The 26377-nt window shown below is 39.7% G+C and overlaps 1 protein-coding gene across 2 annotated transcripts in view; it reads left to right on the plus strand.

The window, feature by feature from the left end:
- Nucleotides 1–22798, plus strand: part of LOC116045865 (retinal-specific phospholipid-transporting ATPase ABCA4-like) — a 40774-nt gene extending 17976 nt beyond the window's left edge. Inside the window, exons 15-50 of one of the 2 annotated variants that reach the window (XM_031293808.2) lie at nucleotides 120–342; nucleotides 622–843; nucleotides 1146–1350; nucleotides 1465–1557; nucleotides 2317–2523; nucleotides 3398–3575; nucleotides 4135–4266; nucleotides 4585–4724; nucleotides 4832–4969; nucleotides 5383–5564; nucleotides 5758–5863; nucleotides 6765–6970; nucleotides 8018–8072; nucleotides 8327–8383; nucleotides 10242–10414; nucleotides 10691–10815; nucleotides 10992–11090; nucleotides 11397–11678; nucleotides 11985–12017; nucleotides 12103–12208; nucleotides 12291–12365; nucleotides 12684–12853; nucleotides 13711–13888; nucleotides 14138–14253; nucleotides 14604–14751; nucleotides 16599–16722; nucleotides 17093–17222; nucleotides 17372–17492; nucleotides 18042–18104; nucleotides 18520–18626; nucleotides 19225–19366; nucleotides 19665–19799; nucleotides 20241–20344; nucleotides 20562–20654; nucleotides 21066–21315; nucleotides 21854–22798. In XM_031293808.2, coding sequence (XP_031149668.2) covers nucleotides 120–342; nucleotides 622–843; nucleotides 1146–1350; nucleotides 1465–1557; nucleotides 2317–2523; nucleotides 3398–3575; nucleotides 4135–4266; nucleotides 4585–4724; nucleotides 4832–4969; nucleotides 5383–5564; nucleotides 5758–5863; nucleotides 6765–6970; nucleotides 8018–8072; nucleotides 8327–8383; nucleotides 10242–10414; nucleotides 10691–10815; nucleotides 10992–11090; nucleotides 11397–11678; nucleotides 11985–12017; nucleotides 12103–12208; nucleotides 12291–12365; nucleotides 12684–12853; nucleotides 13711–13888; nucleotides 14138–14253; nucleotides 14604–14751; nucleotides 16599–16722; nucleotides 17093–17222; nucleotides 17372–17492; nucleotides 18042–18104; nucleotides 18520–18626; nucleotides 19225–19366; nucleotides 19665–19799; nucleotides 20241–20344; nucleotides 20562–20654; nucleotides 21066–21315; nucleotides 21854–21970 — 5035 coding nt within the window. In that variant the 3' untranslated portion in view covers nucleotides 21971–22798. The remainder of the gene's footprint in view (nucleotides 1–119; nucleotides 343–621; nucleotides 844–1145; nucleotides 1351–1464; nucleotides 1558–2316; nucleotides 2524–3397; nucleotides 3576–4134; nucleotides 4267–4584; nucleotides 4725–4831; nucleotides 4970–5382; nucleotides 5565–5757; nucleotides 5864–6764; nucleotides 6971–8017; nucleotides 8073–8326; nucleotides 8384–10241; nucleotides 10415–10690; nucleotides 10816–10991; nucleotides 11091–11396; nucleotides 11679–11984; nucleotides 12018–12102; nucleotides 12209–12290; nucleotides 12366–12683; nucleotides 12854–13710; nucleotides 13889–14137; nucleotides 14254–14603; nucleotides 14752–16598; nucleotides 16723–17092; nucleotides 17223–17371; nucleotides 17493–18041; nucleotides 18105–18519; nucleotides 18627–19224; nucleotides 19367–19664; nucleotides 19800–20240; nucleotides 20345–20561; nucleotides 20655–21065; nucleotides 21316–21853) is intronic. The other variant, XM_031293809.2, reaches the window with a different exon arrangement.
- Nucleotides 22799–26377: the final 3579 nt, after the last annotated feature.

A 26377-nucleotide genomic window follows, 5' to 3' on the forward strand; every position in this document is an offset into this window, starting at 1 on the left:
CCTGTTTGAGAACAACAGCAGCCATCATACTTCCCATGGGTTTTATGAGGTTTCTCAATCAGGTTTTGGGGTCACATCCTTACTTTTTTTTCTCTCTTCGCTCCTCTCTTCTCCTCCAGCTTCATGATCACACTGAACCGCTGCTTTCCCATGTTCATGGTGCTGGCCTGGATCTACTCTGTGTCCATGACTGTGAAGAGCATTGTGCTGGAGAAGGAGCTGCGCCTCAAACAGACTCTTAAAGCCATGGGGGTGAACAACGGAGTCATTTGGTACACGGCTTTCATCGACAGCTTCATCATGATGACTGCAAGTACGGCGCTGCTCACCTCTATCATCATGGTGAGAAAACAGGATACAGAAGGTGAAAGAAGGAGGCCATGTTGACAAAGAAACTAGGGTCAAGTTAAATTTGCTGGTTTGGAGGGTTAAAGTTTTGTAGCGTACAATAATGCCCTCTTGTGGATGAGTTTAAAAAGCTCTATTCATCTATTCATGAAGAGAAGTGTTTTACTCATGCAGCCAATGGTTAAACTGACTCGGTTTGTTAACAGCAATGTTTCGATCTTTAAGTGAAAATCTCCTCAATATAATCCCACATATATCTTTTTTTTCTCTCAGGGTGGAAAGGTGCTGAATTACAGCAATCCCATCCTAGTCTTCTTTTTCCTGCTGACTTTCACCGTTGCCACCATCATGCAGTGTTTTCTGATGAGTGTGTTCTTCAACAAGGCCAACCTGGCAGCCGCCTGCAGCGGCATAATCTACTTCACCCTCTATCTGCCGCATATCCTCTGCTCTGCCTGGCAGGACCGCATCACCAAGAACATGAAGTTGGCTGCTGTATGTTTATTTTGTGTGTGTGACGTATTTAACATAAAATGCATACATACTGTTTAAGCACCATCATTTGCAAATGTAGGGAGTATTTAAACTAATTTCATGTTTTTAAGGGAGATCACATAAAATATCATCACAACACAAACTTTTCATCAAAAGTCTCTTCTGTTGCGACAATATAGGCAGCGAGGACAACTGATGTATACCATTGTTTTAACCACTAGTATTGCCGAAGACAAATCATTTTGCAGTATTATTTCTTCATGTAGATATTCTGCACTATATGCATCCCCCTGCTTCTCTAGAGCTTGCTGTCTCCAGTGGCCTTTGGCTTCGGGACAGAGTACCTGTCGCGGTATGAGGAGCAGGGTTTGGGTCTGCAGTGGAACAACATCATGACCAGCCCGTTAGAGAAAGACACCTACTCCTTCCTCACCTCCATCCTTATGATGGTGTTTGATGCTGTCCTCTATGCCGTCCTGGCCTGGTATCTGGATAATGTCTTCCCAGGTTGGGCTGCTAATATACTGAATGATTAATGATTATGATTAATTAGCATTTTTCCTCTTTATAGATACCACAAGTGTATTACACTGAGGATTATATCAAATTTCTCCTCCACAGGACAGTATGGCATTGGTCGACCATTCTACTTCCCATTTCAGTCCTTATACTGGCAAACATCTGCACCCTCACACACAGAAATGGCTGATCAAGGTTGGTATCACTGACTCTAAAATCTCTTACATGCCTCATAGGAGAGGAGCAGCCCTGTGACTGGAGGTTTGTCACTCTACTCAGTTTTGCAAGCAAAAACCTGAGTGAATGCCTGCCCCCTTACTTTTTGCTCTCCGGAAAAGCTTAGAATTCCTGCTGGAAGATTGTAGTTCTATTGGAAAGGTCAATATAAGGTTTATAATGAGTTGAGACGCCCATGAGAAAGAGTTTCTCCCTTGCCCCCTCCAAGACTCCCAGAGCAGGAAATGAGTCAGCATCTTGGTAGAAGACAGTTCAGTAGAGTGCAATCTTGCCAGCAAAGGGTCAGAAACCATCCTATCCAACAAATTAATATTTGAATTAAGAAAAAAACAAATTTTCGTAGAACCTCCAGAGGAAAATAAAAATTAACAAAATCAACTTGTAACTGCTGCTCTAGACCTTAGATCCAAATTAGCATTTTATCATATTTCATAAACATCTCATATCAAGCAGTAATAAGCAAAAACATAAAAACATGTAAGCAGGGTGCAAGTTTCCATCTAATTCCCATACAAACCGTGTACCTGCAGGATGAGAGTGCACAACATCTCCTCTGGTTAACATTTCACACTGATGGCATTAACATTAAGAAACACTGTAGCCATCAATAGTAACATACACATACATGCCACATTGTAGTCCACTGTGAGAGGGGAACTTTCCACATGTGCTAGAGAGAACTTAACCAAACACATCCTAACTAACTGTCTTCTTCAGCTCCTGAGAAACCTGAACCAGACAACGTTGAGAAGGACGTTGAAGGCAGGAGCACCCCAGAGACATACACCTGTAATGGTTCAGCCGGCAGGAAAGCCTGTAAGCACCAAAGTAAGAGGGATCAACTGGAGAGAGAGAGGGAGCTGCTGAGACGACAAGAGAAAACACCAATCCAGGAGGAGGAGTGTCAGGATTTAGGAAGGGAAGGTGAGGACACAAATACAGAGCAAGCAGTGAAAGAAGGACTAACTGGAGATTGGTAAGTGACACCACACTGCATGTGGGGAACACACTGAGGACATCTGGTGGACAGGAAGGGTAACACACCACACCTTGATCTACAAAACAGAAAGGGAACAGCACATAAAAGAGTTTAGGCAATACTAGGGGGCAAAACAAAGAAAAGGTGGGGTTGTGTCCATACTCATTATGATTCAGAAGAGTAACTGGCAACTATTGCTATTAGGGAGACTGCAAGTTTGATGTTGCATATAAAACATAAACCAGAGTAGGAGTTTGAGATTACTGGACAATCTTTATCAAACGTGATACAATCTTCAAACCTTTCTATTGTTAATTGTACCAGGCCTCAGTTAAGCTAGTGACAGGAAGGGAAAGGAATATTTACAGTAATGGCATGTGATATTCTAGTTATACCCATAAATTGGTGGACTTAAACATTTTTCTTTTAATTAGTTTTTAGTTTCACAGTCTTTTCATTTCTATTAGCTATTGAGCCATTATATAATCGATATGCATCTATAAAGGTGTCTGTGAACGTTCTCAGTCATCCAGGTCATAGTTATCCAGGCAAAGGTTAAACTCAAGGCCAACTGAACTTGGTTAAAGGTGCTCCGAAGACTCGATGAGACTCAGTTGTGGACTGAACGGAAGGTAAATACCGAAAAATAGTTAAATAACTGGGTTTTTCCGTACCGTTCAGAGAGAACTGAAGGAGTCTCTCGAATGAGAGACGAAACGTCTTCGGCGCACCTTTAACCAAGTCCAATTGCCCTTGAGTTTAACTCTTCCCTGAATATCTATAAAACTGTTAACTTTGTCTTTTTGTTTTCCCATGCAGGCCAGTTGTTCTTTGAGACCGACCCATTGGGCCTGGTGATGGGGGTGCAGATTCAGGACCTGGTGAAGGTGTTTGATGGAAGTTCTCGTCCAGCTGTCAACTGTCTCAGCATCAATTTCTATGAAGGCCAGATCACATCCTTCTTGGGGCACAACGGCGCTGGAAAAACCACCACTATGTAAGCTAGAAATAAATTGTTACAAGTTCCAAATCTCTTTAATCACACAGTGGAGTAAAGGTTCAGTCTCAAAAGATGTACATAAAATCAATCAATCAATCAATCAATCAATCAATCAATCAATCAATCAATCAATCAATCAATCAATCAAACTTTAAAACAACCAAAGTTGACCAAAGTGCTGTACAGAAGAATATATAAAGACATAAAGTACGTAACTCACACAGGCATACAATACAAACAGAATACAAATAAAACAAGTTAAGAGACATAAAACAAGAGAAGACAGCCATAGTCAAAGTGTCAAAGGCCAAGGAGAAGAGGTGGGTTTTAAGACGAGATTTAAAAACAGACAATGAAGAGGCCTGTCTAATGGGCAGAGGAAGATCGTACTTATGATAAAACAACAATAAGAAGTTATATGCAGGCTCAGAGGTTGGCTGGTTCATATATCTATTAAACAATTCTTGCAAGGTGATGATTTTCTGAAGATCCTTGCACAAAGTTGGCAACTCCCGTGTCATGGCATTGGTCTTGAATGTGCTTCTGCTCTGTCCAGGTCCATCCTGACTGGCCTGTTCCCTCCGACATCTGGCACAGCCTACATTAATGGAAGTGACATAAGGACTGATATGGACACCGTCCGCTCCTCCATGGGGATGTGCCCTCAGTACAATATCCTCTTCAAACAGTGAGTTACATTAAAGACGCTGCTGACAGGACTGGAGTCACTTCAGTGCAAATACGCATGAAAGTCAAAACAATAACATGCATACAGTTATTCCAGGATTTACTGCAAAAAAAAGCTAAATAAGAAAGGAACAGACTTTGTTCAAATCAATGCACATTCTTCAAACATCGACTTTGACAGAAGTTGCTGAAAGCCAGAGTTACTGATGCACTTTCCCGTCCAGACTTTCCCAGCTTTTAAAGCAACCACTCAAAAAACTCTCAAAACAAAATATGTAATGTAAAATCCTTTATTACCACTGCCCTGTTTTTGTTCCAGTCTCACAGTGGAAGAGCACATCCTGTTCTACTCACTGCTGAAGGGTCGGACTCAGGAGGAGGCGGCGAGGGAGGTCGAGGACATGCTGGTGGACCTCGGGCTGCCTCACAAGAGAAACGACGAGGCTCAGAACCTCTCAGGTGGACCACTTGTTTCTCTGTGTTTGTGAAAGTGAGCGAGAGATGATTTCATTCATTCCTCTATCATCGTTTCTGCTCTGAACAATTGCGTCTCACACCCTCTGCAGGCGGTATGCAGAGGAAACTGTCAGTTGCCATGGCGTTCGTTGGAGGATCAAAGGTCGTGATCCTGGACGAACCCACCTCAGGAGTGGACCCCTATTCCAGGAGATCAATTTGGGACCTCCTACTAAAATACAGGACTGGTAAAAATGCCACTGCCGAAAACTCTCAATTAACCCATTAAGCTCCCCGTTTTAGCTCCCAGGTCAATATTTTACCCCTTTAGATTAATATTTTACCCAACCAGTATACATGTCACCCTTAAGGTCCACTTTTTACTGCCACACTGAAGACACTGAAGAATGAAATTAAATCATTTGCAGCTTTACAGCTCTCCTGAGGCACTTGAATTAAGTAGTGAACTGATCAAATGGAAAAATTCAGCTACACTGCTACAACAAAAGCAAACATTGCTGTCACAAAATCAATAATCTGTTGGCAAAGGCACTTTAAAATTATGGTAATTTATACTTTTTTGTTCATCTAGAATGGGCTTATTTGATTCAAATGACAAAAATAAAAAAGTACTTTATTAAAAGTTTGACCCTTTGTGCAGGCCGGACAGTGATTCTGTCCACTCATCACATGGATGAGGCTGACCTGCTGAGTGACCGCATCGCCATCATCTCCAAAGGACAACTCCACTGTTGCGGATCTCCCCTCTTCCTCAAGAACAGTTTTGGAGTTGGTTTCTATTTGACACTTGTACGGCAGATGAAGGATCTCAAGAAGAAGGAGGTAAGCTTGATCTTTTACAAAAATCAGCCAGAGCCCCAACTAAAATGTGCGTTTTCTTTGCCCTGTCTGTTTATTCTTCATAATCGGTTTCCAAAGCAGACAAAGGAGAGTACCCGCTTTTCTTACGTCAAAGTTTCAGTTTCCTTGCAGGATTTTTAGAATTTGGTGTTTTTGCTTTGCGGTTTTCCATCAGAATGATTGCGACTGTGCCTCAGACTGCTCCTGTGCCTGCTCCATCTGTACCAGTTACAAAGATCAGTCTCAGAACCAGTCCCAGCAAATAGACAGAGTTCTGGATGGTAAGTGTACACTGCTGTGCATGTGTTCTCTTGTACTTGTAACTTATTGAGAAATATTTTAGATTTAGACCCTATGAGTAAGGGGCATTTGTAGAAAGTGTGGACATTTTGACTAGTCCTTATTTCTTCTTTCTTTATTAAGAGCTGTTTAAGGGGGATTTAGGGAACCATATAACTAGGGAATTAGGGTTAGGCTTGGTTTCACACATTAAGTATTTCTCTATGTATAATTAATCATTATGATGAAATAAGCAACAATCAAAGTTCAATGGCAGAAAAAAACATCCTTTAATAATTACTAACAAAGAGTTTAACACTTTTGACTTTTAATTCAAATATTGCTGAATCCTCCCCCTTTTAAGACTTGCTGACTTAAAACCAGCAAGAAGATCACAGACGTAAATACAAATACAGAAATCTCCAATGTAAAACAATCAAAACAGTTTTCCCTATCGCTCATATTGAGATGTTGATTGAGAAAATCAGTTTTCAGGGCCCCTTTAAATCAATGAAGGTCCTTACAAGTATATCAGTACAAACCTGTGTGTGAGTGTCAGTGTGCACTAGTTTATATTCTCATGGCTGGCCCACTTAACCAAGTTGGAAAACAGATACAGAAACAAAACACACCATTTTCTCACATTTATAATTCAGTGTTGATATTGACCCATGTGCCTTTTCCTCCTAACTCTGCCTAAGGACACTGTATTTTAGATGCAATGATTCAAGCACAAATTCACTCATGCCTTTTAGTGCTTGAATAATAGTGTTGGTTTTTTTGTTTCTGGCATAATAAGCAGTTCTCCTTCTTTAGTCCTTTTCTTGGTTTCTGCTATTTTTGGGAATATTTTACTCTTAACTATGCTACTCCATAACTGATGATTTTCCATCTTCTTCCCAGGAGATATAGATAGCATCTCTAGCCTCATCCACCACCACGTCCCTGAAGCCACATTGATCGAGATGATTGGCCAGGAGTTGACCTACCTGCTCCCTAGTAAAGGCTTCAAACATCGAGCGTATGCCAGCCTGTTTAGGGAGCTGGAGGAGACGCTTGCTGACATGGGCCTCAGCAGCTTTGGCATCTCTGATACATCACTAGAGGAGGTAGGGACATCGCCTGCTGTCTCCGTCTGTTGACATCACTAACAACTTGTGTGGTGTTTAATGCTGCATTTACACTGCCTGAAAAATATGCTTAAAAGAACTTCCAGGATGGGCGCCTGGTTAGCTCACCTGGTAGAGCAGGTGCCCATGTATAGAGGTTTACTCCTCGACGCAGTGGCTGCGGGTTCGACTCCGACTTGCGGCCCTTTGCTGCATGTCATTCCTCCCTCTCTCTCTCCCCTTTCAAATCTAAGCTGTCCTATACAAATAAAGGCCTAAAATGCCCCCAAAAAAATCTAAAAAAAAGAACTTCCAGGATATAACACCAGCTTTCAATTTGGGAAGTTGCTTTTATAATAAGCCCGATTTACAGTATCAGCTTTGTGAATTCTGATTTCATCAACAAGAAAACACCCATAGTCAGGTTAAAGAAATTGTTTTTTTTTTAACCAAAAATAAATAAGATAATAACTTTTACAGTTACAAAGCAGAACTCAGCAACCACTTGAATATGTTCAGTGGATGACTCTACAATCTAAATCTTGCCTGCTGTACACTGTTAAAAGTCGACATCTTTACAAATAATTTTTGTCTATTATTGCGTCCATTCAGTTTTGTTTTCTTGAAACATTATTTGATTATTTTAATGTTTCCTATACAGATCCATTTGATTATCCATGGCTACGATAAATGGCAACATCCTGGCTTGAATCTGGCCAGGGACCTTTATGGGGGATCTCTCTCCCTCAATTCCTGTTATCTATCTACTATCGCTGTCTAATAGAGGCATACAATGTCAAATTAATAAATACATTTCCCATAAATGAATCAGTATCTTGAATCAATACATAATAAGGCAGGTTACTGCATTAGAAAAAAGTTGATTTTTATTGGAAACAGGTTGAAGTTATCACGGTTATGTTTTTTACTGGGATCTTTAAGTTTAATAAAGTCAAAATAAAATATGTATGTTATCTTACTTTTGAACTTAAAGGAAGACGCGTGAAAATTTTTGAAAGTTTAGGTTGTTAATTTCTTTCTTTCCAGATCTTCATAAAGATCACTGCTGATGGAGAAGCAGCGAATAATGCCTCCACTCCTGGTAAATACTACCACCACTGATATTCCACATGGCCTTTTCTGGGAATTGAATCTCTGACCCGCTGCCCTTTCGCTCTAATGTGCTGGGAATGTCTCATAGCTGTTTTTATTGCTTCTGTTATTGTTGTTAATTCCCTAACTTTAATATTAGCTACTTGTCTTGTATTTACATATGGTGTGATGCATCATTTGTCAATTTTAACACCCTAGTTTGTGTGTGTGTTTTGTGTCTCACCCGTGCACTCCCACCTCTAGAACAGTGGATGTCACGGATAAAAAACGACAGCAAAGTTGGTGTAGAGGGAGATGAAGGTCAGAGACTTGAAAGCCGAAAGGAATTCTGGAAATTTAAGCTTTTCCATTGAATCTACCATGAGATGTGAACCTTTTGGATATGATCCTATGAAGTATAATCACAGAAAAGTACACTATTCTGACATTTAAAATGCTTTTCTATGGCCAATTTAATGGCATTAATTATAGAAAGCTGGTACTCCAAGCAGTTTAAAGGGATATTTCATCGTTGGAAAAATGAATATGTCATTAAATTGGGTCACTTATGTAGTAGAAATGTGAACTTTTTTGAAATTGGTGGCTTCTAGGCCGAGAAAAGCCAGAAAATGTGTTTTTGGCTCGTGTGGATGAAAGACACCAAATCCCAGAATGCACTTGCTTTGCTGCTTTAGAGTCTACTCCCAAGCCACGCCTACCGTTTACAGACAGACAGACAGTGAGACAGTCAACTCAACTCAAGTGTGTTTTATTGTCATTTCAACCATATACACGAAACAATGTTTCACTGTGGCTCAAGTGGTGTTACACATTTAAAATATATAAAAACGACATTATATAAAAACGACATCAGAACAGGCTACATTTAGTGCACACACATTTATAGGCTCCGTAAAGTTCAGCTAACGCATACTAGCATTAGCGCTTGGTGGGCTGTAAACACCGAGTATAAAAACAGCCGTAAATTTGCGTGGAATGTAGAATGGTCGGCATTTAACAGTCACAAACTCCACCAGCAGTTAGCAGTTAGTTGGATACAAGCACCAGTCCGTGTTAACACAGCCCACCTCCACTAGTCTTACCCGGCGACAGAGCAGCAGGCCTGGTAGCTGGATACTCCGGTACACTGTTGTTCAGCCATGTTTCCACAACAACAAAAACACAGCAGTCTCTGAACTCGCGTTGGGACTTTCGTTGAAGTTGGATGTAGTCCAGTTTGTTGTCTAATGAGCGGACACTTGCAAGCCGGATTGATGGAACAGGTGGCCGGCTAGCGTTAGCTTTCCACCTAGCTAGCTCATAGTCTAGCCCCGTCCAGCCCTCGTTCTGCATTACACCGCTGAGGATGTCACCTTACCGGCTAGCAGCATAGAGCGAGACTGCAGGCTCAGCTGCTGGTCTCCGTTGCAGGCGAAGCTTGCGCAGTGTGTCGAGTATTCCGTCTGTAATAAAGTTTCCTTCATATTCTCCGATCTGTACCAATGTATCCCGGTGGTACACATGTGCGGTAGTTTGAATGCACATAACTGCTGTAAAAGTTTTCTGCTGAGAAGCCAGTTTAGCGAAGATTCAAGATGGCTGACGCTCGTTTTGCTTTGGAAAGCTTTGTGTAAAGACGACAGTCCAACCCCCTATGGGTGGGTTGAAAACATGCGGAAGTAGCTCCTACTACTGGCTGTAGTCCATTGCCTCTTGGCAAAAAATCTTCCGATGACGCAAAAATCGTCGTTTTACATCATCGGAAGATTTTTTCCAGACCCACAATACAGAGATCTCTCGTCTCAGGGGGACATGAGGGAGGGAAGCACGGTCATTCGAAAATACTACCATGTTTCTACTGATACAAAGCTTAATGCTAAATCGGTGAAGTATCCCTTTAAGTGATCCATGTCTGGAATCTAGAGCAGGTGCTCTGCTTGTACAGTTAAAAACAAAGCATAGATTATGCTGTATTCTTATTTAGAAAGGTTTTTCTGATTGCTCTTTTTTAGCATAGCTCTGCTTTAAATTCAAATACATACATTTACTCACATTTATGATTTGCCAGCTGCATAGAATAAATCAGAAACCTCAGATGAGTTTACCGCTGCCTCTCGAGCAAATGCTTTGTCGTCTATACATATATAGAGAACTTACCACGTTTCCTTTCTGATCACAGAACATAATGGTGTGATGCAGACTAATGGCATTACCCATGGTGCATCAGACAACAGTGCAGGAAAGGGCTCCAGGCAGGTGAAAGGGGCCTCTCTGACCTTAAAGCAGTTCCATGCGCTGCTAGTGAAGAGGTTTCACCATGCCATAAGAAGCCAGAAAGACTTCCTGGCACAGGTACAGGGACACAGTGATGGGTGGATTGATGGCTTACTGTTGACATGAAGGTTTGACAGCTGCATTATGTGATGTATGGGCTGATTGCAGACTGAGAGTTGTGAATATTTCTTTATAATTGTAACCTCGGTAGCAGATTAGTGTATGTTATTAAATTAGATCTAGTAAAAAGTGTAGTGCATAGACAAATGTGTGAGTATACATCTTGTATGTTTTGTAATTATATAAACGGTGTATATATTGTTTATGATAGACTTGTATTTTTGCGGATTTCAGATCGTCCTTCCTGCCAGTTTTGTCCTAATAGCTCTGATCTTCACGAAAGTCGTTCCTCCATTCGGAGAATATCCAAGTCTGACTCTGACCCCCTGGATGTACGGACAACAGTTCACCTTCTTCAGGTCAGACCCATACTGTATAGGCAGTTCTCCAACACTAGCTTTAGACAAACCATCAGTTATGTATCACATAAACACTGAGGTACCTGACGGATTGGTGGTGATTATATTGCTTATATTTTTTTCAGTCAGTGGCTTTAACTTGATTTTCTCCTTTACATTTTCTCATCTCTATTTAGTAACGAGCAACCGTTTGACCCCAAAATGAAACGCTTCACCGAGCGCTTACTGAACAGACCAGGGCTGGGGACACGCTGCATGGAAGGAGAGCCACTAGAGTGAGTATCAGGACTATTGATAGGACAGGACAAAATATTACCATTACATGAGTACATCTCTTTTTCAGAATTCAAAATGACTGGTACAGAAGTCCTGCAACATGCATTTAAACATTTGGAGTTTGTGCAGACTGAGAATATTTAAGTAAAAAAAATGCTGAATTCTTACCTGCTGACATTAACCTCATCTGAAAATGCTACTGAAATTTGAACATCCAGTATAATGATAATGTGAAAGCATTATCATTAAAGCACCACATAGCTGGTGACATATCTTTTAGCATTGCTTCATTTATCTCCCCACAGAATGCCCTGTAGTAACAGCACATCAGAATGGGAGAATCCTGACATATCTCCTGTGGTCAGCAACATCTTACAGAGTCCTGAGTGGAACCAGAGAAACCCGTCTCCTTCCTGCCAGTGCAGCACCAGTAAGAAGCTCACCATGATGCCCATCTGTCCCATCGGAGCAGGAGGCCCGCCCCCTCGCCAACGGATCGAGGCCACGGGAGACACAATGCTGGACTTGACAAACAGGAACATCTCTGACTACCTGGTTAAAACCTACCCCAGTCTCATCAGAACCAGGTGGGTTTAAATGTCATTTACATCTGCATTTAATTTATACAAACAGGAGGGATTAAAGAAGATGTTAAAACCCTCAAAGGGCTTAAAAATACATCTCAACTCAAATAACAAAGTGGTTTAAGGTGACAGAAAAAAATTTCTTCAAAACTCTACAGATGAAGTTGCAGCAAACAAGATACACATATAAAAATGCCATAAACAAGCTGATTGCACTGAATTGTTTTGGTATGACCACTTTTTTTTTTTTTTTTTTTTTACATATAATTGACCTCTCTATTTAATTAAATTCTGTGTTTCATTTCACAGTTTGAAGAGCAAATACTGGGTGAATGAACAAAGGTAACAATTTGTGCTGTATTATTGTTAGTCTCAGTCTCCCTCTTGAGTAGTTGATGCGGGATACTGAAATGTTCTCTGTCCGCAGATATGGAGGTCTGTCAATAGGAGGACAGCTTCCCATCCTGGATGTTAACCCCGAAGACATCCAGGATGCTTTCCATCAACTGGGACAAATGCTCAACATCACAGCGGTACTCACTGTTTTTTGTTTTGTTCATGTGCGTATTGTGTAAAGTTATTCAAGTTAGTTTATATGAACATTTTCTTTCACAGGGTTACTATTCTCGACTTGCACTGAGGGAGACTGGTCCTTTCTTACGATACATGGAAAGTGAATTCAATATAAAGGTATGTGTAGGATGGATGCAGGAGTGGGTTTTTCTGCAAATAGCAAACCAGCCGGTGGCAGAAGTGGAGAGCAAAACACCTGCTGGTTTGTCGTCTACCTCTGGCGCTTTGCTTTTATATTACAAACAGTCTGTCATATCACAAGGATGTTCACTGATTGACTGTAAATGCGTGCTTTTATATTTTTGCTTTCCACTTAATGTAATTAAGGTTTTAATGGAAGGTCAACTTGCTAGTCCCTGTGTTGTAGATCAGGACTGTCATTATCACAGAAAGTTGTGAGATGTGTTAAGTTAACTCTGTTTTATCCTCTGTCAGGTATGGTATAATAACAAAGGCTGGCACGCCATGGTAGCCTTCATGAATGTGGCCAATAACGCCATTCTGCGGGCCTTCCTACATCCATCCGCCAAACCTGTGGAGTTTGGCATCACTGCCATCAACCACCCCCTAAACCTCACCAAAGAGCAGCTTTCTGAGGTCACAGTGTGAGTGTTACTCTTATACTTATTTATTATGTTTATTATATTTATTTCTTTGAACATAAAAAAATACAATTATTATAAACGATACGTGCACAAAGACATTCACATTCACACACGTTTACCTACCTATACTCACTGTACTTGAATTTAAAGTAAACAAAAGCTTGTGCAGGGGAGGTAGGAAACTCGAGGAAAGATAAACAGAATTACATTTAATAAAAATGAATGAGGCACAGAAAGGCTACTACAAAAAAACAAATGAGAAGAAGAGAAAGTGAACAGTTATATCTTATTCTAGAGACAGTCAACACTGTATATTCCAACTAACTACATATTTATACTTACAAGAGTCTAGTATTTGTTTAGTGTTGTGTAGTCTGAGTTTGTGAAGAGACATATATTCTGGAATTCTATTTAATTTAATTGTATTATTATTTTTATTTTCTACATTGAGCAGTTACAACTCTCACTCTGACATTTTAACACCAGTTTCCCAATTTTGTATTTAAATAAACTGATATTCATAAATCCAGATCATTATTAGAAGCAAGTTTACATGACCTTATTTTAAGATGATTTAAAGTAAATTAAAGATGTGATTTTACATGAATTACTTTTTTCTTAATTCCCTTTTGAAAAAAGTTCCACCTGACCCTACATGTGTACATTACTGTCTCAATTTTATTTTTTCGCTATGATATGTTATTTGGCTTTAGCTCCATGCATTTTGATATGGATTATTTTTTTCTCTGTAATGGCACTATCTCAATTTGCAAATACTTATTATTATTTACTGTGTAAATTAATTACATTCCCAGACCAGAATATACTGTACACACTTTATCTGCTTCTTCCCTCAGGTTGACCACTTCAGTAGACGCCGTGGTGGCGATCTGTGTTATTTTCGCCATGTCCTTCATCCCTGCCAGCTTCGTCCTCTACCTCATCCAGGAGCGTGCGACCAAGGCCAAGCATCTGCAGTTTGTCAGCGGGGTCAGCCCTTCAGTGTACTGGGTAGCCAACTTCTTCTGGGACATGGTAAGTCAAGCAAGGTTGGAGTCAAAATAAATTATGCATTATCTTAATGTTGAAATTGATTAAAGATTTTTCCAGTTTCCAAATCATTTTAAGCCATTAAACGTTTATTTACTTGTCATATTAGTGGATATAAACTCAGATTTAAACAGATAGATGTTGTGGATTCTTGTGTTTTACATCTGGTAAGTTTTATATATTAATACGTTTTTCTGTTTATTATCACGTGTGAATGCTTTATTTCTCCCTTAGGTTAACTACTCTCTCAGCACTGCCATGGTGGTTGGCATTTTCATGGCTTTTGATAAAAAGTGTTACACATCACCATCCAACCTGCCAGCATTGATAACACTGCTTCTACTGTATGGGTAAGACTTTGCTTAGTTTAAATTGGTTAATTGTTTTTCACTTAAAAAAATAAAAACAATAAAATACAAAGAGGATATGAAAAAGTGACAGAGCACTAGTGTGAGAGCACCCAAAGGGCCTTATTAGGACATCCCACCTCTAAACAAAAAAACAAAGAGAAACTCATTAATAACCCAATTCAATAACAAGTACATTCACGGAGAAAGAACAAAATGCATTACAATATGATACATACAAATGACAAATAAATGACCTTCATGACATGAAGGCAGGTGAAAAACAATAGTCAGATTACAACTGCTATGACTGGATTGTTTTTTGAAATATTTCTCTTTTCTCTAACTTATAGGTGGTCGGTGACGCCCATGATGTACCCCATGTCCTATATATTCAACATCCCAAGTACTGCGTATGTGTCTCTGTCCTGCATCAACCTGTTCATAGGCATCAATAGCAGCGCCATCACCTTCATCCTGGAGCTTTTTGAAAACAATCAGGTAACGGCATATAGATAATAAAACATTGCAAGAAAAAACTCAACTTTCTTTAACACACAGCTGAGACATTTGTTTCTGTTTACATTAATTATTCTGAAAGGTTCTTAGGGCACTAGAGACGGGGTCATCCTTATGTTCCCAGCAGGGGCGATTCTAGGATCAGGTCTTTAGGAGGGCTCAGCCCTTTATGAGAATGTGACACGATTACAGTGCCTTGCAAAAGTGTTAGCCCCCTGCTAAATCAGTAATTTCATTAGCCGATAATCTCTGAGCTAGCTACTGAACAACAACGTCAGCTAACATTTTTGACACTGTTAACACTATGATGGAACTAAACCTGATAAATCACAATAATACTGACCAATTTGACACAATGTTCTAACATTCAGCAATTTTAGTTGCTTACATTTTAATATGGGTTCTAATCTGTGCCATGAAATTACCAACTTCTTCTCTGGGTACTACCAACGTTAAACTTCACAACCGCACTCCTGCTCTCCATCTGACAGATTAGATAGAGACTCAGCCAAAGGCGGGAGTCTGGCACAACCACCTCCGACTGGCCAACACTATGTTTCTGTTAACCCTTTCCTTGACTGGGTTACAGGAGGATATTGATCTGGGGAACATAAGGCCCTGGGAACAACCCCTAGAGAGCAGACATATGATAGTTCGGAACAATCAGGTTAATGTAAAAGCAGACTGACAGGGGCAGCACAATCAAAATGAGGTTTGGAATCAAGTCAATAGGCCTTTTCACAGAATACATTTTGTTTTGTCATAGCAGGAAATGCACAAGTGTTACTAATAACATTAACGATAGCTCTATTCGGTTCAAGTGTCTCAGTAAGCCATGCCAGTGTGACAGTGAGCCAACATGCACAACCCCAGGACCCTGAGATGGAACCTAAATGGAATTCACCCATCATTCATTTTATTATTTATACCGGTGTGTTTCCCACTGTGACATGTCAAAACGTCATCCGTGAAAAGGGCCTAAAACTATACAGCAAACACCAACTATACAGTAGGTACGTACACAAGGATTGATTATAATGTGATGCAGCTGGGAAAGCAGAATGGCTGAAGATGAGTCACAGGTGAGCAGGGCAGGGGAACACACTGAGGGTGCCTGTTGGATCGGTGAGGAATGGCTGGGTCTGAACATGTAACAGTCTTTTAAGAAAAACAACAACAGGGGTAGAAATAAACAAAAGTAGGGGGAAATGACACGGATGCTGCTGCTGTCAGGTTGACTTCCAACTCAAAAAATGAGATGGTTCTTTTTGCCAGATGGTTCTCTCCACCGCACATCTGTCCTCCTCTTCTCTGCTCTCACTGATGAATCCCTCAACAGGTGAGTCATGAGAGAACCACTGGAGTGACTCATAAGTTTGTCATGTTGATATTTTCAAGATTCTAAAAGTAAGTTCTTTATACACAAGGCTTTGCTAACAGCATGATCTCATATCAAATGTATAATTACCAATAATAATAGCCATGTACTCCAGTTTTATATGTAATTGATAAACAGGAGGTGCAGCTATGTGATTTAAACATGCATGAATGGTGTGTGTATTCCCCCATTTTTTTAACAGGGACAATGTACAAAGAAATTTAAGCTTATATAAAACAAGGAGAGATTGATAAATTGTTATTTTCCACCCCTAGTCCCTGGGTAGGTACAGTAGGTAGATATTATTTATAAGTTAGAATAATTTATTTTGCTAAAATATATTTAGCTGAATATTTGTGAATACTGCAGACTGTATGTTGAGGTTTTTTTTTTTCAATCCTGCACTCAAGTGAAATGTGCATTAAATGTGTATGTGTTTGTGTGTTGCCAGTCTTTGCTGACATTCAATGAGTGGCTAAAGAAAGGCCTGCTGGTGCTACCTCACTTCTGCCTGGGGCGAGGACTGATAGACATGGCCATGAACCAGGCTGTGACTGATGTTTATGCCAGATTTGGTAAGTACTTATTTAGCTGATAAAGTTTCATGAGTTTTCCATCAATATGTTGTAATATGTAGCACAATTTCCATCATTAAACATATTTAAAATAATATAATCAGAAAATCCTGCTATTTAAAATGAATCAGGGGCATATGTACATTGGGTGAAAAGACCATTTTGCATACATTTTCCAGTGTAGATGGTTTACCAAATTTTACTAAATTGTACCTTTTGTAATCAAAGTTCTAGTAGTTTATACTCTCAGGTCTTGAGTTATTGCTGTCCTGGCTGTCTGGAAAATGATTTTTGTACAGCTTGTAACGTATAACAAATACTGACTTAGTACTGAACAAAGGGTTCACCTTTTGTATATATCTGTTTTCAGGCGAAGAGTACACACAGAACCCTTTCCGGTGGGACTTTTTGGGGAAAAATATTGCTTTCATGGCAGTGGAAGGCTTTGTCTACTTTATTCTCAATCTTCTCATCCAATACCGGTTCTTCTTGGACCACTGGTAAGTTACTGTCTAACCACAGATCGTACAAGTTTACATACACAGCGTTTCAACCATTACACCAATATCTTTCACAGAGGGTCTACACATATACCCACCTATGAACACATAATATGCTTCTCTATAGATGATTTTCTTGCTCCTTTCAGGTTATCAGACTACAAGCAGACTTCAACACAAGATGAGGATGGTGACGTGGCAGCAGAGAGGCAGAGAATTTATAATGGAGGGAGCAAGACAGACGTCCTGCAGATCAGAGACCTCTCTAAGGTAAAAATCACTGGCTCGCCCATGTTTGTTATTTCATCATGATAATTCAATTTCAAGTTTTTCAAGCTCAGCTTTATTTTCATTCATCCTTTCATCCATATCCATACAAGTATAGGTTGAATGAAATGTAGAAGAAGAAAATGAAGGAATAAGTTACAGAATTTGTGCGCACATCCACAAAACCTCAGTGGGATAGGCGCTGGATACAAAAAACAACAGGTCTTAAAGAAATAGAAAAAATACAAAATAAATATAAAAAAAAATACAAAAAAGGCAGAACATGGACACAACAATACACAGAACAACAATGCATACAAAATAATTAACATATAAGCTAGTCCCTAACAGACCTGTTTAAATATGTAACTGCACATATAATAAACATTAGCTGAAAAATTAAAAGAATCATTGTCTGTAGGTATGAAAGATTTTTTTTTTTTTAAAGAATTAGTTTGAGGGCATTTTCGCCTTTAAAAAAAAAAGTTTTTGTTTTAAAAAATACTCAGAAATGGAGTCAGTTTTCATTGTTTCTGTGCCTCATCTGCACAGACGTATGTGGGCAGGAAGAGGGCAGCTGTGGACCGGATATGTGTGGGAGTCTCTGCAGGAGAGGTAAAGTCACTGAATTCATTTACATTGAGAGTTACTATTGTTACTATTGCTTTATTTATATTACTCAGGTTTTATTTTTTTGTGTTTGCTTGACTATACCTAAAGACTGATTAAGCTGCCACCCAGATTGATAGAGATGCAATTATATGCAGTAGTTGCAATAATATGCAGACACCATACTGAAGTACTGTATATCTGGTCTGATTTTGTGTTTGTTTGTTTCTGTTCTAATGTGCTTGTGTTCTTTATTAACACAAACATTTCTAGTCATGATATGAAACCAAATAGAATATTCCAGTTTCACAAGGATATTAGTAGTCATTCTCTCTAATATCGAGTGTGCTTCAGCACATTGTCAGTATTTCAGCAGAATTTGTCCTCGCATTGAGAGCCTGATTGCCTTTTGTCCGGTTAGTGCTTTGGTCTTTTGGGAGTTAATGGAGCTGGAAAGACGACAACCTTCAAAATGCTGACTGGTGACACAGATGTCAGCTCCGGTGAGGCTACTGTGGCTGGTTACAGGTACATAAAGTCCACGGTCGATATAACACAAAACTTTGCTTTTGGTTTATCCTGCTGCACGCAGTCTCAGATGGGAGATGACCAGAAACAGTCCAATGAGTTAGAAAGTTTGAACACAAGAAGGTCAATCTGTCATAATTCTGTTTGATGACCCTATCTGACTATAAAACCAACCCATGTGGTACTTTGAGTAGGAAAAAAAACAACAGCTAGAAACTAGGGCTTGATCGACCATTTGTTTTTGTAGTGGAGCTACAGCAAAGTGATTTTGGTGTTAATATTCTATCTTTTAAAAAATATATTTTTCAAGCCAACTTTTTGAACGTACCAAGTTTTCCTCTAAGAAACTGATCACTCATCTATTAAATGGCAGTAAGTTATGACAAAAACAAATGTGTCCATTAAATTCAATTGACAAAAAGATTAAATGTCATTTTTGCGGTGTTTATGTATGGTTTGGTTCTATTTTTACATCATTTTGTTCAGGGGATTCAGCTTCTTCTCAGATCTGGATGACATGTTATAACTACTGACTCTTACTATTACTGCTTACTATTGGCTCACTGCAACGAGTGGCACCTTATGTCCTGTTTTGTAGCATCCGGACAGAGATTCTGGACGTGCACCAGAACATGGGCTACTGCCCACAGTTTGATGCCATCGATGAGCTCCTAACCGGCAGGGAGCATCTGTACCTTTACGCTCGTCTCAGAGGGGTACCTGAGTCTGAGATCCGCAGAGTGAGTAGGACTCCAGCTGCTTTACATCTTTAACTGTCTAAGGATGTTTCATTCTGATGTTTGGCTCAACACTGCATAGAGAGCTTTATATCTGTTGTGGTAATTTTGTTTTTGTTTTGTACATCTCTCAACTGTTGCTCCATGATCGCTACTGTTTGATTTGTCATTTTAATTTGGCTGCAACATTGTTATGAAGGGCTCAGTTAACCGTAGGGGTTTCCCATCCTCCCATCCCATCCTAAAAATCTAATGTGGATGAACATGTCCACCAATGCATATTTCCCCTTCCCCCCCGTAGGTGGCAGAGTGGGGTATCCAGAAGCTGGGTCTGACAGAGTATGCCGGCCGCTGTGCAGGGACATACAGTGGCGGCAACAAGCGCAAACTCTCCACAGCTATTGCAATGATTGGTTGCCCAGCACTGGTGCTGCTGGTGAGTTATCCAATGATGGGGAGCTCATGAGCCCATTGTTTGGGGGTTTTGGGCTTTATGCAGGGATTTATCAATGAAATGGTCTATGGATCCAGATGGGAAGCCATATGGGTTCAGTCAAGCCTGGCCTGGAATGTTTTATACATTGGCAGGCAAATGCGCAGTTCAATTCAAATTGGCATACATCTGAGATATTTGCCATATGCTGATAGAGATAAGGATTTAGTCTCTGTTCACATGGAATTATAAAAGATAAGCTAAGGGACTGTATTGTCATCCATCTATATACAGCGCAGTACAGTACATGGAGGATCAACATGTTGTTTCCCTGGTCCCAGTGCAAAACTAAAGAATAGAACATAAATACAAGTAGTGTAAATACAAATAAAGGTGGTGTAAATTAATGTAAACAAATGTTTACAAATTGCTGTGTGTGTTTAGGATGAGCCCACGACGGGGATGGACCCCCACTCTCGACGCTTCCTGTGGAATGCCATCATGAGTGTCATCCAGGACGGCAGGGCCGTGGTGCTAACATCACACAGGTTCAGCCTCTAATAATGAAATTAATCCACCGCACACATCTGCTGCAGCAGCTGACCAAACACAGTTAACTATTCTGCCAACAAGGGTTGATGAAATCATGACTAGACTAGCATATGCTTGATTTTACCACAGAGATCTGTGGAATTACGATGCATTGCTCATAGACATAAATTGCAGCAGTAAAAATAAAGATGGATTATGGTTGTTTTCCACCAGTATGGAGGAGTGTGAGGCCCTCTGCACTCGACTGGCCATCATGGTCAATGGGACTTTCAAGTGTCTGGGTACCATCCAGCAACTCAAATACAAGTAAGAGGTTTTCTGTATTTCATCACGCTTGTACAGTGTGTGGGTAGTATTTTAATGTTGATTGATGATTCCAAACCTTAAAAACACGATAAATAAAGGCTTCTCTCCATCATGGAATAGAAAAAAAGAATTGTGTGGATATTCTGTGGGTAGCCTTAATATACAAAGAAAGATACATTCAGACTTTGAAAATGATAAAATGATGAACCACTTTGGGGCATAAAAAGACGTAGTACAATTTGTGGGTATTGATATAAAGTATATTAGAGGTAGAATAAAAAATCGTCACGTTCAACCAAAGACAAAAAAAGAGATCTGAAGTAGGTGTAACCACAGTCACTAAAGTGTAGGAGAATTGAAATGTATCCTGAATAATGTTTAATATCTTTACATTGTGTTTTCTTGATCCAGATTTGGTGACGGCTACGTAGTGACCATGAAAATCAAGGCAGTTAAAGTGGGCTTGCCCCCAGATCTGGAGCCTGTCGAGAGCTTCTTGGAGAGCAGCTTCCCCGGCTGCGTTCAGAGAGAGAAGCACTACAACACGCTGCAGTACGAGATCGCCTCCTCCTCCCTGGCCAGGATATTTCAGCTGGTGGTGGCCAATAAAGAAAGGCTCAGCATCGAAGACTACTCTGTTTCCCAGACAACGCTGGACCAGGTAATTATGAACTGAGAGTCTCAATCTCTGTGTTTAATACATGTGAGGGATTTTTTTCTGATAACGTGTGAAGAAACAATTGTCAGTCACCTACCGATAACTTATCAATCTAAAATAATATACAAACTTATACAATACAATTTTGATTTTGAGTTTTTAAATATTACATTACATTTTTTAGTCAAAGAAAATGAATTAATGCATCCTCCTCTTTGAGCCTCACTGTTAAACATGGAAACAGTAATGCCACCTTAGACGCCGCCAGAATAAGATGACAAATCACACCTTCATGCTGCAGTTAAACATATAAATAAAACTTTTCAACTTTCCACTTTCTGTCTTATACAATACGATTATATTCAATATTTAAATATGTTGTACTTCTCTTTAAAGACAACTGTTTATAAACTTGACATTTTAAATATATTGTGGCTAACATGTCAGTAAATTACTTAGCAGATACATAATGGTCTATAATGCCTTGGGGCAGTTATAAAAGTGTTTTATTTTTTACTGAATCAGCTTGTCTGTTGTGTAGGTGTTTGTCAACTTTGCCAAGCAACAGACAGGCGAGGACGAAGACATTACATTACACAGACGAACAGCGGGTGGAAGAAAAGACATCAAGATCTCTCCAGTGCAGAGGAAAACATGAAAATGTTACCGGTAAATATACAGAAACACAGATGTAACGGTGTCACTCTGCAGGGCAGCGATATAACTTTTGACATTCCACAATTTAAAAGGTACTTTCAATATTTCACTAGCCAAATTGCTTTTTAGAGTAGAAACAAGCATGGCCAGTTAACCTGCCAAAGTGACTGGTAGAACAGTTAATGTTTCCAGCCACAGACAAACTTAACAGGACTTTATCTTTCACAAGGTCAAAAACCAAGCATGTCTGACACATTACTTAGACTTGAAATGATATGTGTTAACAGCAGTTTGATGCAAAAACAGCTGGTTCTTCATCTGAAATATGTAAACAAATTGATTGACTAGCTTGTGTAAGTCAATCCAATCTGTACATATATGTGTAATGAATACATAAGCACCTTAGAAGCAGTATTTCTTTTATGTTTACATTAACGCACACACCTCAATTTTATGTGACACATGTAAACAAATGTCATTAATGTTGGTTGTCTATTTGTTTTCCAAAACACATTTACTAAGCAATAGTGAATGTGTTATTTTCAGTCATTCACTGTTGTACATTTAAGTATTCCTTTGTCTGCTGTGTTTCATACATTGCCATGTTATGTTGTTCTCCAGTGTCAGTACAGAATAGCACAAAATATTCTTTTTGAAGGATTGCATTTGAGACAAAAGGTAATAAGATACATATAGCTGTACTGAAGATAAAAAGGAATTATATTTTGTATCTGACAAAAAACACTAACTTGCTTTATACTTTATGCTCTTGCCTAGCTGATTTGTACTGCATCATCAGTCCCAAATAAAAACGAAGTTTCATAATGTAGTGCAGTATTTCTTAAATATATTTCTATGTATTTCAGCCCTTCCTTGCTTCTTTTAAAGCTGCTGGATGCTATTGTGAGTTATTTAATGAGGAGAAGAAGAGTTGAAAGGCATTTCATTCTGGTGACCTGTAGTAGCTCCACTGACCTCCATTGAAAAGCTAAGAAAGCTACTGCCGGTCAGTGGAGTGGCGGAGAGATAGCTTTATATTAAGGCCAAGGCAAGTGGCTTGTCACAACCTGGATTTATCTGACACACGGTCCAATTACTGTTCTCCTGCCGCAAGTGATGGTGTCATTGCCTTAGGCCACCCACTAGCCTGAATTTCATTGGCTATCTCAAAGAAACAGAGGGATGATGGTAGGTGCACTTTGGGGCTGCTAATTAATTCTCTGGTGTGGATCTCATGCTCCTCTCCTGTCCATATGGTCATCTGGATGAAGCTGATGGGCATGAATAGTGGCGCTGTGGGAGAGCAAAAACAGGCTGTGAAATGTGGCTGTACTGTATACTGCTGAATACTGTACTGAAAAGGGCTAACTTAGAGAACAATGTGTTATCCATGTTATCCGAACCAAAACCAATTGAATTACTGATGTTGAAAACTTGTACTTCAGTTCAATATTTGCTTAGATGAATAAAAGAATAACTTGATGAGCCCCAGTTAAATTAAATTAAATTCTTACTTGAATAGGCTATATACGTTTATTACAACACAAATCTGGCCATAGAAGATCTTGGTACAGCATGCATTGACACAGTCGTACCAAAAAACTTTAATTACATTACATTCGCTCAGCTTACATTCAGTGTATTCCAAATCATGCATAATCTTGTATGATCACCCCACCTTGGAGGAGGCAAAACAATATTGTGTAACCATTGGTCCAAGCTCTTTACAATGGGACTCTGGAACATCTACAAGGTCTTCATCTTAACCTCCAAACACCCAGAGCCTCCTCACATTTGCATGCCAAGAGTGAAGGACTCGAGGCCTCTCAAAATACCAAACCATGACCATGGACAAATAATGCACAAATCATACATTCCTTCATGTCTAACACATTGTGGTTAGATGAGGTTAAAACACAAAAATAATAGTCTAACCTAGTAATCTGTGCATGACACAAAGAAAAAAATGTCAAGTGAGCAAATCCTTAATATTGTGAAGCAACACATTTTGGCCTCAAGTAAAAAAATGATGTAACCTGACACCCCAGGGTTTGTTAAGAACCATCTGAGAAGCCATGATTGAAAACTGTTTGGGAAAGGGCGGGCACTATAAAATACCTGGCAGGTAATTGCATGAACAGTCTATCACGTCCGCCATTGTTGTTTTGAACTGAACAGTCGTGGCTGAATGTATTAAAGGCCTCTTACCATGGCCATCACACACACCTAAACCACGGCCATAGCTGCCAGTAGCTCTTCACCGGACGCTGATTGGTTCGGTCCCGTCGTGTGATTTCATGATATGCAAAAATCCAGCTGCTGTGCAAGGTAAGATGAGGCAAAGTGGAGCTCAAACATGCTAACATTAGCTACCATGCTACTGGTCATACCCATGGATGTATAAAAAAAAATGGTCAGGGCTTTTTCTTAGAGTTTTTGTTGCTTTTTTGGACGTTTTTGTCACTTTTTTCAAAGTTTCTTTTTGGAAAAAATGTTTCAACGTTTTTGTTGCCTTTTTCAAGGATTTTTTTGGACAAGTTTTTTTATGGACAAGCTTTTTGTTGCTTCTTTTAACGTTTATACATCTTTTTTCGATGTTTTTGTCGCTTTTCAATACATGTAGAAAAGTCCCCGGACCTCCCTAGATAGTTGTAGAAATTTCCCCACAAATGACTTACCATTTCTTCAAGGTTTTTGTTTCCCAATGTGCCTTTTTATCCTTCTTTCGCGAAGACGGATATGGGATCGCGGAGGGCTGCGGATGCCGCCTTTCATGAGCAACCTAGTCTGGACCACCGCCCGACCGGAGACCTCTGTCCCCAAGTTGACGCGTTACCTGCCGCTTCGTCTGAGGGCTGACGGTGATGTACCGGGCCTGGCCCAAAAAGATACAAAACCTCAACCCAAGTGCGTTGTGGCGGCCTCGCCCTGGCCGTCCTCCAGGTACCCAGCCCTCAGGGTAAAGTCAGTAAATTTGAGTAAAATCACAGGCTTGGCTTATCCCATAAAAGTAACACATGCCATCAATCAATGTTCTTAAGTAAGCTATCATCACACATAATGGCTACTCAGAGTGTCAAAAACTACTATTTTAAATATGAACTGTTATCTGTTAAATGCATTAGCATGTAAGCAGTAATTTAATGTTAGCTAGTTGAGGTGGAACTAAGCTAAGTTTACTTACTAACTTGGGTAGTTCAACCTGTTTTCTATGTAAATTGTGAGTGACAGGAGACAGTTTGGGATCAGGTCAACCATCAGGTCATGCCATACATCAGTGAACAGCTGATACTCTCATTAAACCCCTTTTCCGTGGCTGTGTTTTCAATGTGGCAAAAAGTTATTCTACTGGAACTGTTGCAAAATTATTATTGACTTCAGACTCCTTGGCTCTTATTGTTTTAATTTGACACTTAATTTAACACACCATCACCGCTATCAGCTATGCCTGAAATGTGTATAATAAAGTTTAGAGAAATGGCAACTTCACTGTGTTAAGAAAGCCGAAATAGCTTGAATGTGACCAGACATGAGAACAGAAATTAATTTACAGCTGCAGCCTAAAGAGTTTTGTCCAAAATTTGAAGCATTTTTGCTGGCATGTTATAAATCAGCTACTGATATGTTGTCTTTAGATGAAATATTTCATGTTCAGGCTCACCTGGTGGTGTGCACAGTAGGTGATCGGTGGCAGCAAATCCCTTGTGATGTAAGTGTTCTGAAGAGAAGAATATGAAAGATCTTTCAGTTATTACTGTGACAATACCAATACTCTCAGTCCACATGTTGCTTTCATAATCTAATTACAAATATTCCTGTAGTTCTCCTGTTGTACAGATGCCATATGGTCTCTTATGCTGAGGTTTTCAAAATGTGATGCGGGTCTCTTCAAGGAGGGAGTGGGTGAGGCCAAGTGTGGGACAAGTCAGACAAATCCTACAAAACTGATCCCTGGAGACTTGACCACTGACTACCAGCTTAATTAACATTGCAGCCTCAACTCACCCTCAGAATCATCCTCTATAGTGTCTCTGTACCTACTAATCACACAGTAAATCCATCCAAGGCACCCTTCTTTAAATCAATACACATGAAGTTAACTATTTGATCAACTGTGTTTATTGCAAAACCCATTCTTCACCACAGTGATCACTATATAGATAAAACTGTCCTGAACTTAAAAGTCTCTATCTGCCTTGATCTATTCAGTGGCTTCAAATTAAAATGTTCTGAAAAGCTTTCATGTAAAACAAAGTGAATTGTCCTTTGTATTAAATGTGGGATACAAACAAAACTGACATGACATAATACAGTATTGAATTCTGCTTACTGTAATCTATTAAGACAAATACCTCATGGAGAACTCGCCCACGTGAATGTCTGTAAAGGCATTATTAAAATCATATAA

This window comes from Sander lucioperca, chromosome 9, assembly GCF_008315115.2.
Source record: "Sander lucioperca isolate FBNREF2018 chromosome 9, SLUC_FBN_1.2, whole genome shotgun sequence".
Classification (NCBI taxonomy): domain Eukaryota; kingdom Metazoa; phylum Chordata; class Actinopteri; order Perciformes; family Percidae; genus Sander; species Sander lucioperca.